Source organism: Podarcis pityusensis (assembly GCF_964106645.2).
Source record: "Podarcis pityusensis genome assembly, chromosome: 6".
In the NCBI taxonomy this organism is placed as follows: Eukaryota; Metazoa; Chordata; class Lepidosauria; order Squamata; family Lacertidae; genus Podarcis; species Podarcis pityusensis.
Genome location: NC_138030.1, coordinates 95,303,074 through 95,319,409, shown reverse-complemented (window position 1 = coordinate 95,319,409; position 16,336 = coordinate 95,303,074). Strand labels below are relative to the sequence as shown.

Sequence of the window (16,336 nt, the reverse complement as noted above, 5' to 3'; positions counted from 1 at the left end):
ACCTTTAGGGCCGAGGGAACATGCAAAGCTCCATCCGAAAAGAAAAATCGGAGGAGCGCATATGACAGAGTTTTGGCCTTATTAAGTAGGTGTTGAATTTGTGCTTTCCACTCCAAATTGTATTGAAAAATAACTCCTAGGTATTGAAATTTTAGGACTTGCTCTATTTTTGCTCCGCCAAGCTTCCATTCGTATAATCTCCGACTTCTGGTGAAAATCAGAATCTTAGATTTAACATGGTTGATGGTTAATTGGTTGAGTTGACAATACGTGGCAAAGATCTTCAGAGCTCTGGTTAGTCCAACACGTGTATAAGATAGAATTACCGCATCGTCCGCATATAAAAGGAGTGGACAGCGGTAATCCGCTAGTCTAGGCGCGTGTGTACTTGGAGATGAGTTGACTAGGGGTGCTCGCATGTCGCTGATGAATAGGTTGAATAGGCAGGGAGCCAGTATACATCCTTGGCGCACTCCCTTGTTTATTGGTATCGAATTTGTGAGGTCGCCCGCAGGAGTAAGTCTCACTCTGGCATGGGTACCTTCGTGGAGCTGACTTATAAGCCATAGGAGTCTTCTATCGATGCCCTGTTTCGCAAGTTTCTCCCAAAGAATATTTCTAGGAACGCTGTCAAAGGCTGCCTTTAGATCTAAGAAGGCAGCACAAAGGTAGCCCCGGGGAGGGGAGGAGTACTTCCGTGCCAGATGGTAAAGAACTATCGCATGATCAGTTGTAGAACGTTTAGTTCTGAACCCTGCTTGTTCATGGCCAATCTGGTTAGTCTCATCTACCCATCGCGATAGTTTAGTCAGCAAAAAGCTGGCATAAATTTTCCCTATGATCGAGAGGAGGCTGATGTTGCGGTAGTTTTCCGGCTCCATTGGAGAACCTTTTTTATGAATTGGTACTATAATGGCCTCCTTCCATATTTTGGGGATGAGACCGGAAGCGTTGATTGCGTCGAAGGTTTTGGCCAAGATGCCAGCCCACCATTTTGGGTGTAGTTTGATGGCTTCAGCAGGGATCAGGTCGGGCCCTGGGGCTTTGCCCGGTTTCAGCTGGGCTATTAGCTTAGCTATTTCGTCAGGATCGGTGGAAGGCCAAATAGGTAGGTGGGAAAACAGATGCATCAGATGGTCGGAGGGGGCATCTGCCTGTGAGAAACATTTCTTCAGGAACAATTCCCATGTCGGTGCTGGGATGACAGCCCTTGGGTATTTCCTCGCCCTTCTATTAATCAAAGACCAGAATTCCCTGGATCTATGTGGCTTTGAAGCAGTAATCAAGGCCTGCCAGCGATTTTGTTGCCACTCACGTTTGGCAATTTTCTGCGTGCGTTTGTAAACTTGCTTGGCTTGTGCATAACTAGCTGGCAGAGTAGATGCATCAGAGGTCTTATATACATTATATATAGCGCGAAGGCGCTGTCTTGCTTGTTTGCACTGAGAATTATACCAGGGGGCACCGTAAGTATACTCGTTTCGATTTAATATTTTGGGTGGTAACCTGAAGAAGGACGTAAGATCAGTCGTATGATGGTGGAAGCGTTTCAACACTATGCTATGCTCATCTGAGGCAGAGCCTATGTTGGAATGGGGCCCGAGGATTTCTTTTTGAAAGAATTCCTGATACCTTTGAGCCTGGGTCTCCGACCATTTGATTCCTCTTACTTGGAGAGATTCGTTGGTTACCATCTGGGTCGCATGTCTATGGGCCTCCGACTGCCAGTTCAGGGAAAGCTTGGCTACCAGAGGAAGATGATCACTAGATTGTACATTCTCGATCTTAAAGGTGGAAATACACTTAAGTAGATCACTGGAGACCAACAGGTAATCGAGGACGCTGTTTGATTTGACGCTCAGGTGAGTGAAATCCCCTGGAATATCAGGGAGGCATGTGCCGTTTAGGGGGACCAGATTTAAACGGATGGCCATTTGATAGAGGAGTACTCCAGCCTCATTTGCTCGTTGGTCTTTAGAAGTTCTCCTCATGATATGTTCCAGATCATAATTATCAAGGTTTGGGGTAACCCACCATTTAGCTTTGGTCAGCGAGTCCCAATTTGCTGCTGTGCGGGCGTTAAAATCGCCACCTATTATGGCCGGGGTGTTTGGAAACTTAACATAGCATGAGAGCAAATGCTCTTCTAGCGAGCCCCATTTAGAGCCCAGTTCGGAGGAAGAACCCCCAGGTGGCAAGTAAACATTTGTAACTAGAAGTGAGATCTTTTCCCCCTCAATCAGCCCGGTAAGGGCGTAAGGAGGCAAGGCCTGTACTAGAGTAAATTTAGAATGTAGGTTGAGGGAGATGCCTATTATTAGGCCCCCTTTGGGGCGGCCTCCTTTCTGAGAGGGGCAGGCAGGGAGTTCTAGAAGCTCAAAGCCATTTAGGGCAATTTTCTCTACTTCCCACGATTCTTGGAACAAGATAATATGAAACAGGTTAATATACTCCAAGAATTCTGGGTCAAGTTTTTTTCCCCTCCAGCCCGCAATGTTCCAGCTGAGGACTGATAGGGGGGAGTTCCTGTTGTGACCAATTCGCTGTCATTTCGGGGAGAAATGTGAGTCCTTTGGAGGCAAGGCAGACCCCACAAAAAAGTCAGTTATTTTACTTTGCATGGCAGGCACCTGCTGAAGGTACCTAGTCTTAAAGTTGGTAGTGAGGTATTCTGGCTGGGGCGACAAAACGGGTCTCCCGCTGGCTAACCCAAGGGCGGACACTTCAGTGGGAAACTCCACTGGATTTGCTGAGACTGCCCCACCGCGAGGTCCAAAGGTCGCCGATGAAACCATTTGGTTTATATGTCCGGCCGGGTCTTCAATCAAATCCGGGCCATTTTTTGATGTAGGTGGAGCACTCCCCTGACCTGGTACTGGCGAAGGTACGGGGGATGCTCGGCGTACTGGTACCGTTTGTATGTCGGGTCTATGCCGCTCAGGGGAGTATGAAGACTCCAGTTCCGGCATTGATGGATTAGATGGTAAGGAATTGTTTTGGTGGAAGGAACTCTGAGTTACACTCCTCAGCGGGGGACTCTTGGAGGGCGAGTCAAAATTTATCAAGAGTTGGGATGAGAGGCCAACTTGTGAGGCAAGACCTGGGTCTGCCAAGCGTCGGTGGGTTTTGCCCACAAGAGGGGGAGGCATGGGTTTAGGAGCTGGACTAAGGTAAGGAAGACTTCCTGCTTCCTTAAAACACGACTCCGAAAAGCTGGCAGGGATATCCTGAAAAGTGGGCAGGACTTTTCCGTGCTTCTGGACATGTATGAGCTGATGATTTAGTACTTCTAGTCTATCAATTATTTCTTGTTGTTCTCTCGGTGGAAGGTCGCCAAAGGTGGCTAAAAGCTCTCTTTCCTCCGGCGGGGTCAGAGAATTACTTGCGCCAGTGGGTTTCTTTAAAGCTCGTGGGGGCGTAGGGTAAGTCCAGTTTCGGTACGGGTGGATATCCTCCGAGAGAGGAGGCTCAATGTCCCGAGGTACTCCTGACCTCTCCGACAGAGTCTGCTCCGTGCCGTGGCCGGCAAGTAGAAGGGGGTGGGTCATGCTATCCATAAAAACTCTTGTTGGGATGATATCATACCTAGCCAAGAGTGATTTCTGCCTGATGATAGCTGAAGGGATCCTTGGAGAGTAAAACGCAAGCATCACTTTCTGTTGCCTGAGGTGTTGGTTCAAAGGTAATACTGCAATAAGATCGCATTGTGAGATTTCTATATTTAGGAGATTGCTTAGATGCTTTTTAACTCCACTCAGAGTAAGCCACCTTGGTGACCCTGCCCCGATGTTTAGGCAGATTTTCTTAGGTTGCAGGGACAACGCTTGATGTTTCAGTGCAGGATTTGGTTTATATTTAGGGATCACACTTCTTTTTTTGGTTGGAGGTAAGGACCTCTGGCACTTCAAGTCCCCCGTATCTACAGTTGGTTTAAACTCTGACCAGAGGTTATCAATTTTCTGTTCGAGGTTACATAGCTGGGAGGATAGCACATCAATCTTCTTGAATATGCAATTAAGGGTTCTGACCACAAGATGGAGATGTTCCTGTTGTTCTTGTCTTGCGCAGTCCTCAGCTCCAGCGTCCTGCACCACCCTCAATGGGACACTCCCTCTTCCTCCAAGCTTGCCGTCCGTGGTTTTAGTCTGAGGTAAAAATAATTCCTCTGGTGTTGACGTCGTTTCTGGAGACGTTAGAGGGTAGAAACGGTTCTGAGTTTTCACCCCATAGTAGTGTTCAGTGGGGTCACTCCGTTTGCCAGACACGGGGGGGTCGGTTTTTAATTGTTTGGCTCTTGGGGAGGACAGAGCCTCGTCACAATCCCTTAGGCGTTTGCCTTGGCCCATCATTATGAGTCTTTTAAAATAGCAGTGCTTAAAAGGTAATAAAAGGTGGTAGAAATAGAAATACAGCTGGCTGTAAGCTGGCGGAAAACCAGTAAGTCAAAGGCTGCTTCCAAGGCTGCCGGAGAATACAATTATCTGCTCATTAAAGCTGATTTACGATGCAGGCTTTACAATTATCAGCAATGTGAACTCCTGGCATGGGTTCCAGCACTCTGATACAATCTTCAGCAAGAACTTGAAAGGCTGGGTGCCACAACACAGATTTTAGGGAGGATTCGAAATGAACTCCGGCAAATGCGTCTTACCTCGTCGCCATCTTCGACCGGAACTACAGCCGGTTATAATTGAGAAATCTGGATCTGTAACTTAATTGTAATTTCATTGAAAAACTTTCAGTCATACATAAGCCCATAGATAATGGCAGCTGTATAACATTGACTGCAAAGAACGGTCCGGGTATGTTTACAGATTATACCCAGGTGTTTCCTGGAGAAGGGCATTCAACAGGAGGGGTGGTTACTGGCACACTTTCTCTTTTAACTTGATGGAGGTCAGTGTGAGGACACTCTTATCAGAGAGTAGTGATTATTATGGGATACAACATTTAAATGGATAGATTTGTCTCATTTATTTTCTCTCATTAGTTAATTGGTTAATTCAGATCCCCAGATAACTTGGTTGGATCGGTGGTGTATAAATGTAATAATAAAACTAAAAAGCAAAGCTTGTTGCCGCTGCTCCTATGGCTGGTGGGTGTGGCTGGATTGACACCCCCCCCCCAAGCAATGATGCTTAGTGCTTATATTTTGTTGATCTGTATACACTGTTTGTATTTGAGATTTTTATACTTTCTTGACACCATTTTGTTTCTGTGTTCACTTTTTTGGTTAAGGTTATCAGCTTTCACATTTTTTTTAATGTGTAGTGATTCAAGACCAATAAGAAAGATTTAAACCATTTACCAGAAACACTGCCAGAGCTCAGGCAACTGGCAAAGTACTACAGAATACAGTGGTACCTCAGGTTACAGACGCTTCAGGTTACGGACTCCGCTAACTCAGAAATAGTACCTCGGCTTAAGAATTTGCTTCAAGATGAGAACAGAAATCGTGTGGCAGTGGGAAGCCCATTAGCTAAAGTGGTACCTCAGGCTAAGAATGGACCTCCAGAATGCATTAAGTTCTTAACCCGAGGTACCACTGTAGCTGAATTTTAACATTTTGCTTACCCTATCCTTAGTTCCTGCAGCCACCCCTCTGCAGCTCGGCAGTCCAGGGAAAATATTGTTCCTTATGTGAATCCAATTCCTTAGAGAGATCATGTGGAAGCATAATTGTATTAGGAGAATAGATTAAGAAGCTGTTCCTCTTCCTCCACTTCAGATCATAGCCTTAGTGGCTGCATTTTGTAAAAAAACAAAACAAAAAATAATTGGTAGTTTGTCTTGAGTTGTTTGGGAAAACTGATCATGTACCCTGTGCTGTGATTTCCCCCTTTCCTGCAAATGATGTCAGTGTCACAACTGCTTCCTCCTTCTCTTGACCGCTCTTACGGCAATATCATAAGTGGCAGCTATGTATCTAAAGTTCTTCCCAAATAAACAACATGTCAGATCTCACTATGCTAGCAGACTGCAGCAGGAGGCAGTGAGGAGCATGGTTTCATTCCCAGGATAAGAGATGTTTTAGGAGGCTAATAGCTCCCCACATCTATCTCCAGGAAAGATGTAAAGTCCAGTTTATACTTGACAGTTTTGTAAGCACTGCCTTTATGTTTTTATTTAACTTCATCTACACCAGATGGGGGGGACGCGGGTGGCGCTGTGGGTAAAACCTCAGTGCCTAGGGCTTGCTGATCACATGGTCGGCGGTTCGAATCCCCACGGCGGGGTGAGCTCCCGTCTTTCGGTCCCAGCTCCTGCCCACCTAGCAGTTCGAAAGCACCCTTAAGTGCAAGTAGATAAATAGGTACCGCTTTATGGCAGAAACGTAAACGGCGTTTCCGTGTGCTGCGCTGGTGCCGGCTCGCCAGAGCAGCTTCGTCACGCTGGCCACGTGACCCGGAAGTGTCTCCGGACAGCGCTGGCCCTCGGCCTCTTAAGTGAGATGGGTGCACAACCCTAGAGTCGGACACGACTGGCCCGTACGGGCAGGGGTACCTTTACCTTTACACCAGATGGAGGTGTTGATGTTTGGTGGTTCAGCAGATCTCGGAGTAGGAGGGCAACCTATTTTGTATGAGGTTGCAGTCCCCCTTGTTTCAAAAGTTCAGGAACTCTTCTGGATCTGGTGCTATTTCTGTTAATACTTTCCCCCCATCTTTTCAACGTGTCAAAATGCCATTTGGTGTCAAATACAATTAGCGTGGGGGAATTGCTTGAGCCAAAATGGCATGCCTGGGAGACTGTCATGTTATTGAGGATAAAGGAAAAGATGACTCCTCAGTGGAAGCAAAGTTGATGTTAGGACAGTTAGTGCTTGAGGATACATTTTATAACTATTTAATTCTAGTAGGTGCTAATCTGGTTTTATTACATTTGAATTGCTGAAAATAGTGACTAAATGAGCAGAGGAGGTGATTGCATTTTCAGTACTGATTAAATTATGTATTTTACCAGGTTTACCTAGGAATGTTGTCACTGTTCCTGCTGAAAAGTGGGACTTTATATTCAATAAAGTTTTTGGAATATGTTAGTCTTATCTGACTTATTTTCCCATTTTTGCCTTTACCACCTCAGTTTTGCATGCAATTTCTTCAGAAAAATACTAATGCTGTGTTGCTTTAGCTATTCCTTGGCAAGCCTGTTGCTTAGCAACTGCCAAAATAACAAAGGGGTGCCATATCTAGCCATTTTCCTGGAGCAGCTTCTTATTTCTTCCTATTTCTTTTGCCACCACAATTAAACATTCACTTCATTCTTCACATGGAGATAAAATTCTGAAGCTGTGTACTTGTATTTGACATGTGTTTTGTTCTCTCTCCACTACATGCAACTCCCCATTTGTGCATGGGTTGCGTTATGGGTCTTGCACATGTCAGCAGTCATGCATAAACCTGTTCCACACCCCTCTACCCCCTTCCGGGGCCAAATATGGCACACGTGTCTGTGGTCGTGCATCAATCAGACGCGTGCAAAATGGTTGCTGCCTGTATTATCTTTCTCAGAAATCAAATACTCTAGTTCGGTTCAACCACCAACACCTCAGACATTGGGGGGGGGGGGGCTCTCTCAAAAATAATTCTCATGACCAGACACTCTGGATTGCATTTCAGTTTGCCAGGTAGAATGACTCACCCTCTCCTCCCTCTGCATGCTATTCTGAGGTTTTTGGGGCGCATGAGGGAGAGGGGGGAAAGTCCCATCGCATGAATGGAAGTCCTTGTACAGGGCTTCTGCTGACTGGGCTCCTGGAGTGAATCCTGCCCACAGTCACATGGTATCATACTTTAAATCTGTTCCCCAAGTACTTTGGCTGCTTCAGTTTCACATTGATCTGGTTTGCATATCACAGCAAGCCATAGTCTAAAGCAAAGTATGGCTTAATGTGAATGAGCAACATTGTATGTATGCTGCTCAAATTGTGCCTGCCCTGCTCTACCATTTGGTGAGGTGGGAGGAAACAAACCACAGCTCTGACTTATCATCACAAATGAACCAGCCTTTGTGGTTTGCTTCTTTCCAGCCTCTTGATGTTTGCCTTCTAGCAAGGAGGCAGATCTCTCTATTGCAACCCAGGGCTAGGAGCCACCAGGCAAGGAGTTGGAAAAAGGTGAATGATCAGCTTCTGCACCCACTGTGCTCCCAAGTAAGGAGAACAAGTAGCTATTTAAGGCAGGATGGGAGAGCCCACGTGCAGTTCAGCAATATGGTCACTATGCTCAGTTGTGTCCTCACACAGCTTGTCTCTTTGGCAGTGGGAACCACTCTGAAAGAAAGAACAGACACAGGCCTCCTATATATGTCCTTTTGCACCCTGAAAGCAACATCCCACAGTCATGTTACTCCAAAGTGTCTCACTAAAGCCATTGGGACTGTAACAGAGTAATTGGCTTGTGAACTATAACCATTGCTTGGCTTCTCAATGCACTTGCAGTTCCCTTAATGTTTTATAAGTACCAACTTGTTCTCTGAGGAAAGGCAACATGTTGTTCTTTTTATTTAAAAGAAACAGACGAGGGGGGAATCATGATAGAAGTTTATGAAATGATATTTTAGTATGGAGAGTTTTGTTACGGAGAAATAAGGGAGGAAATTTGTCTTTGCTATAATCCTTGAACTCAGTGTCATTTAAAGAAGCTATTTGGTAAAAGATTCAGGACACACAGTATATAACTAATTTATGGAATTCTCTGCCACAAAACATGACGAGGCTCTAGCTTTGATGTCTTTAAAAAGGGATTAGAAAAAAATCATGGAGGATGTGTATAATTGGCTATAACCCATGATGACTCTCTGGAATCCTCAGGTTCATAAGTGATATGCCAATAATTACCGGTTGCATGGGAGCCACAGTGGACATTGTTGGGCGTGGCTCAGGTAGCATGAGATCTGGTCTTTAGCACTGGATCCCAGATCTCATGCCCTTGGCAATGGGAGGGCTTGAGCCTCCTTTAAAAAAAGTGTGCATGCAGCTTACAAGATTTATCCCACCAGGAGGCTGGCTGCATTGCATATACTCTCATGGGGTGGGGGTCTGATTTCCCACCTCTCCAAGTTAACCTTAGTCTCCAGGGCTCAGTGGTGGGAGGGAGTGCAGAGGAGAAAAATAATTGGGCTCAGGAGGAGGAGGGGGCTGTGAGTGTGCATGTGACCTGGCATGAGGTGTAGGGCTGAAGAAGTGACAGAACACAGGAGGAGGGGTGGGATCTGAACCATGCTGCCTCCACAGCCCACAGTAACTCCTGGATGGTCTTTTGTTCTTCTCAAGTGAGTCCAAGGGGGTGATGACAGAAATTTACAATGGCAGACTGGGGTGCTGAGAAACATGAGTGGAGCCTGGGGAATCTGGACTAGAGGAAGCATTTCTCATTTTCATTTGAAGCAGATTGGAGACTTGTTTGATTGAAAATACTGATTTAGAAAGTTCCCAATTCCATTCCAGCATTTCCCTCCTTCCACTTCCAGGGCAGCTCCCCTGCCTGCTCCCTCTTGTCGTAATCCAGTTGGGAATGCTAGGAATTGGCATGAGAAATCGCTTTGGATATGGGAAAGAATGGAGTGATGAAAGGGAGGGGGAATGTGTTTAGTTTTCTAAACTAAAATCTGAATTGAAGACAGAACGATATTGATTCACAAAAGGGGCTTCTGCTAGCCAGGTGGCATTTCTGGCTTCCACACCCCTCCCTGTGTCTTAAATGGGGAATTAACCTTGTTGGCGTGTAAAGGAGAAGTTTGGAAAAGAGGATCCTTGCAATTTTTACTTTGGTGGACTAAAACTCCCATTGCATCTCATGGCTTAAATACAGAGCTTGCGGAATAAAGTGTGTGTGTGTGTGTGTGTGTGTGTGTGTGTGTGTGTGTTTCTGTTTAAACCAGAGCCTGGAAAAGGTAACCTTCACTTTGTGCCAGTGTCCCCACTTCTGCCAGATTGCCTTGTATGCCAGACGGGTAGACCTGCACAGGTGATCTTGTGTGTTGAAGTTAATGTTATATGTTGCTACAAACTCTTAAATGGCTTTTCTTTGTTTCTGAACAAGCAAGAATGTTTTGTGGCATGTTAAGGAGTAACAAATTGTATGATGGATAAGCATTGGTGAGATGCATACAGCACGGAGTGGTAATTGCATCATTAACACTGGCTGTTGTCAAGAGCAGTTCACAGCAAGCCTAGAAACACCTGCTTTAGCTTTGGTTTCCATCTTAATTTCTAACGAGTGATATAGTTGCTCATTTGTTGGACTTGTGCTCTTTATTTGAATGACATTCTCTCAGGGACTGCAGTTAATACTTAAAGTGTTATACTTAATGACATCATTGGGGCTTCCCTGCAACATCTCTTGGGGCTGGCCCTACGGTCTCAGTTTGGGGCAGTGAAATCTCAGGTAAGAAAATTTGGTCTGAGGTAGGACTGCCAGGTCAGGATGTTGCTGACCTGGCAGTCCTACCTCAGACCAAATTTTTCCTGAACAAATAGGCCTTTTTTTTTTTTAGTAAAGCAAGCAGTTTGAGAAAATGATTTTAGAGATAATGCTACAGTTACTCATAAGTAACAAATTTAAAATGGAGAGAAACACATATGACTATGGCTTTTCTAAACTGTTACCCTAATGAAGTCAACACGTTATCCATTTTTACCCTCTGTTCAGATTTTGAGTCTCTTCACAGTCATCTTTTGGCTTCTGCTGCTAAACTGCTCTGTGACCAGTGTTTCAGCTTCAGATCCAGCTCTACAAGTTTCAAACCCCAGAGCCCTTATCCTTTTCAATTCTGCAACTATCTACCCTATTTTCCAACTTGGGTTATACACTATATTTTCACTCGCCAACCTTTTAGCCAGTTGAAAGGAGAGTAGATTTCTCACTAAGTTTCCATTTCCCTTTCATTGTCTGATTGGTACTCTTAGAACTGGATTCTGAACTAGCTGGACCAGTGGTCTGATCTCACAGGGCCCTCTTCTTTAGTTTTACCTCAACACAAAATGCCTTGTTAACAGTGAGTTAAAATCTTACAGTCTAGTGTAGAGCGTGTGCATATGTGTGCGTGAAAATTTATAACTAGTGTTTCTGTTTAGAACCATAACTGCAATCTAGAATAAAGGGTGTAAAACCACTTCCGTTATTACTTCTGCTGTAGCATCATTGTGAAATGTTAAAGCAGTAGCCGTTGGATTAGTCACTGTGGTCTCAGTAAACTATTCTGCAGAAATGGTTTGAAATTTCTAAAAGGATCTCTGCAGATGGGATGTCTGCACCTAGAATCAAATGTGTCTTTTCTGGAAAATAGACAAATTTACAAAGAATAAGTCCTCTATTTCCAGTTTGTTAAAATGTTGCATGAGAGAATTTCAGAGACTACCTCCCAAGTATGCTTGGAGGTTTCTCTTTAGCTTCCCTGCCAAGCAACTCATTAAGAGTAGAGGGAAGCAGAGAGTGGAGTGACTCCTGTCTCCTGATTTGTCTTCTAGGAAGCCAGGGTAGCAAGCTAAAAGAGGGAGCTAGTGGATGCATTTTTGTTAATTAAGTATAGTAGACTCCAAGACTTTGGCCACCTCATGAGAAGAGAAGACTCCCTGGAAAAGACCCTGATGTTGGGAAAGATGGAGGGCACAAGGAGAAGGGGACGGCAGAGGATGAGATGGTTGGATAGTGTTCTTGAAGATACCAGCATGAGTTTGACTAAACTGTGGGAGGCAGTGGAAGACAGGAGTGTCTGGCGTGCTCTGGTCCATGGGGTCACGAAGAGTTGGACACAACTAAACGACTAAACAACAACAACAACAACAACATAGAGGAAATGAATGTTGTGGCTATTATCATTTCTTAAGAATAGGAAGGGACATACTATGATGCTTGAAAAGTGGTTTACAAAAAGAAGACAATTTATAAATTAAAAAATGCAATACTTTAAACCATACAAAAAGTTAAAATGCTAAAAACAGATTAAAATTCACACCGCTTGGGTAGACTTGTCTAAACAAGAATGTTTTTAGCAAGCGTTGAAAAGAATACAGCAAAGACATCTGCTAGATATCCATAGGCAGGCAGTTCCAAAGTGTAGGTGCTGCCACACTAAAAGGATAGGGTGGGATATACAAAAATCTGACTCCCAATATTTTTGCCATCAAATGATTAACTTAAAAGTTACCTGGATACTATTGACATGTTTTTAAGGTTGCTTTTTTGGGTGGAGATCTTGCATTCCTCACCCCCTTCTTTGATTCTGCCGCAGAATTTTAAGAAAGGAGTGTATGTAGTTGTAATGCATGTGATGGTTGTTGTAATTTCATCCCTTCCTGGAAGGGAACCTGGGATCAGGGGACATTCCATTTCTTACCTCCTCCTACAACAGGTGTCTTTGTCCACCTGCCTTGTGCCACACACATTATCATACTCCCAAGCTGAGTCATTGTGGTGGTGAAACTAGAAAGGCTTTCACTTCTAGCAAGCATTTTCTACCAGGAAGTTGAAGCAAAGCTGAAGGGAGAAATGCTTGCTTTGAAGAAGTTCCCTGGACCTAGTAGCTTGCTTAGGAAAACAAAGTGCAAGTTTTAGAAGCTCAGGTAGGAATTAGGTTCACTGGAATCCAAAAAGAATGGTTTGTTTACTGTTTAGATCTGAACTACTTCCCTGGGAAAACAAGTAAGATTAACCTAGCTTCAGTATCACAGAACTACATTGCTACAAGCTTCAAATAGGATACATATGTTTTTCATTGCACTTAGTGGGTTAAACGTGACCAGTAGCTCTTAAGGATTTCTTAAGAGGATTTCTTTGCATTTTGCCTGCCTTAAGCCTATTAAAATTCCGTGCTGTTTCCTAGCAATAACAAGTGGTTTTTACTCCTCCTTTATTAAAACGGAAATGTTTTTTATCCACCATGCTACAGCTGTGTCCCAGCTTCCCTGTTTAATAGCAGACAACACCTGTTGCTCTTGAGATATACATGTAATTTTTGAGAGGGACCCCTGAGGAAAACAGGATGAAATGACGAGCAGTTTTCTTTCGTGTTATTTGGCAGGGGAAAAAACATGTGACAAAGTTGCAGCAGTTTGGACCAGGAAATACCATATGACTTTTGTGGTGACCAAAATGTACTCTCATTCATGATAAATGTCAGATATATATCTGTCCTTAGCACTGGAAGAAAATGCTATAGAACAGGGCAAAATATGAAGTAAGTCAGTCAGGAATGGGTCCTTTGATGTTTTCTCCTTTCTGTTCTTAATGTAAGAATATTGCTTTTTGATTAAGCACTTGCTGTGATTTGGAGGGTAGGCATGGAGTTTTGCATGTATTGGTAAAACTATAGTTGAAAATTCTCAAATGTTTCAGATTTTGGTGCATTTTCCCCCTTTACATATTTTTGATAAACTTACTGGTCCGAAACTACAAAGTCCTTCTGTGTTAAAAACTAGGGAAAGACTGGATACTGTCTGCAAGGAGGATTTTCTTTCTGTGCTCTTCTGATTCTGTACTCTACTGTTTTGTTGAACAAAGGTATACATTTTCTTGTGAATGAAGGCCATGTAGATGAGATTTTATTCTTTTGAGGTATGATCTTACTCTCTAACAGTGAAAACTTGTCGCTGTGATCTTACAGGTATATAAGATTGTTTCAATAAAAGGCTGATGAGGCCCTATATTTCTGTTTTATGTCAGAATAATTCAAAAAGAAACAAAAGCAGACCCTACACCAGACCAAACCTTCCAAAGAAAAAACACTATTTCCTCAGGTATCTGATAAGAGACTCTGGAAAATTCTAAGAGTGGCAGAATACTGTTCACTCCTTCTGTGGGAATCTGTGGAATAAGCATAAAGCAAGTCGTCTTGTGAAATCTGTCCTCCTCCACTAAAAAGAATCTTTTTACTATGGTGAAATATTACATTTAAAGAACGAGAAGTTGTGGGGAAACACAAGAGAGAACTCTGTTATGAACTGAAGTTTTCGGATTTACCCCTGCTTCATTTGGACTTTAATTACTGGAAAAAAGACTTTTTATTACTGCCCTTAGCGAATGACTGTTTTATTATCTGAGCATATGAGCAGGTGTTACACCTATACATTTCCTGCAAAGATAAGGAAGATTCCCAGAGGAAAGCAGCAGAGAGGAGCTGGGGCTGGCTGCTGTGTTTCTTTGCCTTTTTGTTCCTTCTGTGACACTCCACCCACTTAGTCTCTTCAAGTGGGTGTGGACAATCGACACACAGCTGAGCTAATTCTTTGTCGTTGGATACTGAACCTGTTGCTGGCACTGCTAACAGAGTGTGCTGACAAAATGATGGAAGAAATTTCCATTGTGGTGGCCTACGACTCCCATGTTTTTAGCAAGCTATATGATGAAGACTTTCTGGCCAGCCTGGTTGCAGTCAGCAAACCCAAATATGTGGTAGGTGTCTAGATTGTGAAATACTGTTCTATTTTTTTCCTTCAGTACCATTTTTTTCTTCAATGGCTGTAGTAGGGAAATGATTCTACTTGCTCTTTCTCCCTTAGACCTCATTGACTTGACAAGGTTCTTGAATAGTACTGTGCTAAAAACCTCTCACACTGTCAAATGTCTATTTTTGTCGAACAACCATGGATTCTTATCACACTGCTCATCCCTGGTGGTGTTACACTAAAAGAGATTCTGCTGATGCCTCAAGGCAGCCTATAGCTGGTCTGGCCTTGCTTAACCTGTAGGACTAGTGAACTTAATTTGCACAAGAAAGGATCCTCTTCAACTTAATTTTATTTATGTTTATGAAAGAGAGATGGAAGGGAACGTGTGTGATATAGTTTGTTTTATTTGACAATGGGAACTTCATGGAAAAAGTGGGTTTGAGGGAGAGAAAAAATATGTATATGTGATACTTAAGTTTTCATGGAAGTAAGTCCAGAGTGGCTATTGTGCTGCTTATGCAAGAACTGAGTGGATTTATTATTGGGAATGTTAATTCTCATTTTATCTACCTGTAAAAGTACAGGCTTAAAGAAGTTAAAGCGGTGTAATCTGCAGTTGAGGTACATTCCATTTAGGAAGCTTTCTTGCTGAATCAGCTACAGTATTTTTAAATCTCTGAGGTAGAAGTTAGACCTTTTACTTACTGCAAAAAATAAAAATAATTCCACTGATTTTCAGCATCGCTTTAATACTTTTACATAGATGGTATACTTCCTTAATGAAACAATATACAATGTTACAATGCTTAAAATGGGTCCACAGATCATGGCTTATACTGAATAAAACCCTTGTAAAAATAATAAAACATCCAGCTAGTTTTGGTAGATCATTGTGGGGTTGTGTGTTGTGTCTTTTGCTTTTCTGCATCACCATAACCTAAACAGATTTTTTAGTTGCTCACATAGCAACTCTGTGTACAGAGATACTACTGGCTGGTAGGATCTATTTTGGCTTCTGAGTGGTAGCTATAGCTTAGCTTCCATACCAGCAAATGAGCAACATCATATTTGCATGTCATTTACTGTTCAGATTCTTATGCTGGGATATAACATACAAAGTTATAGTTAGGCAGCTATATACAAAGAAATCATTGAAATATCAATATCAAACTTTCAAACTGAAGAGCCGAAAACATGTAATACCACTCCAGGTTTTTGGTCTGATATTCTTGTTCCCATTCCCTTGTCATCTTTTACAAGCAAGGACTCCTTATCTCCCAATTCACCTTTACTGTTTGTCATCATTGTAAAATATCCTACTCAACAAAGACATCCTGATGTTAAGGAAGAGAGAAAATTATGTGCCATATAAGAGCCCCTCCCCCAATGTCCTTTAAGAATTTAAAGCAGTGCCACCAAGATCCAGTGAAGGTAAGGAATTCTTTCCACCTGGCTTTAGGACACGTGTGTGTGTGTGTGTGTGTGTGTGTGTGTGTATATATATATATATATATATACACACACACACAGACACACCCAACCAAATTTTTATTGGTTTTTATACAAATACAATAGCCATTAAACACCTATACAGCAGTACAGTTAACGATGTTTGTTTTATCCATTGTCTCTAGACATACACTTACACATTCAACATTCAAACATATTACTTGATGTAACCACTCCACTGAGAATATTGAGTAGTTGGTATAACCAGGTCTTGATTTTGACCAATAACATAATTAAAAAATGGGGGCCACGTTTCTTGGAAGGTGTCTCTGTTTGTTATGCCATTAATTGCCCTCCTGTGTCTGGTGAGACCCTGAGACATCCCAGATATTATTTTCCCAAATGTTCAGGGGTATTTCAGTTGGTTTCTTCCATTGCTGAGCTACCGCTAATCGTGCTGCAGTCAGTAAGAAGCCTACTAGTTCACTGTGGCACAGG

The 16,336-nt window shown here is 43.0% G+C and overlaps 1 protein-coding gene across 6 annotated transcripts in view; it reads left to right on the top strand.

Annotated features, from left to right (window-relative positions):
* The window catches only part of RABGAP1L (RAB GTPase activating protein 1 like), a 149,870-nt gene that overhangs the window by 101,254 nt on the left and 32,280 nt on the right, over positions 1-16,336 (top strand). Inside the window, exons 1-2 of one of the 6 annotated variants that reach the window (XM_081012111.1) lie at positions 12,420-12,565; positions 13,665-14,393. The exons of 4 other annotated variants lie outside the window; for them this stretch is intronic. In XM_081012111.1, the coding sequence (XP_080868237.1) occupies positions 14,283-14,393 (111 nt within the window). In that variant the 5' untranslated portion in view covers positions 12,420-12,565; positions 13,665-14,282. Of the gene's footprint in view, positions 1-12,419; positions 12,566-13,664; positions 14,394-16,336 lie in introns of those variants that run through there. One more of the 6 variants, XM_081012109.1, reaches the window with a different exon arrangement.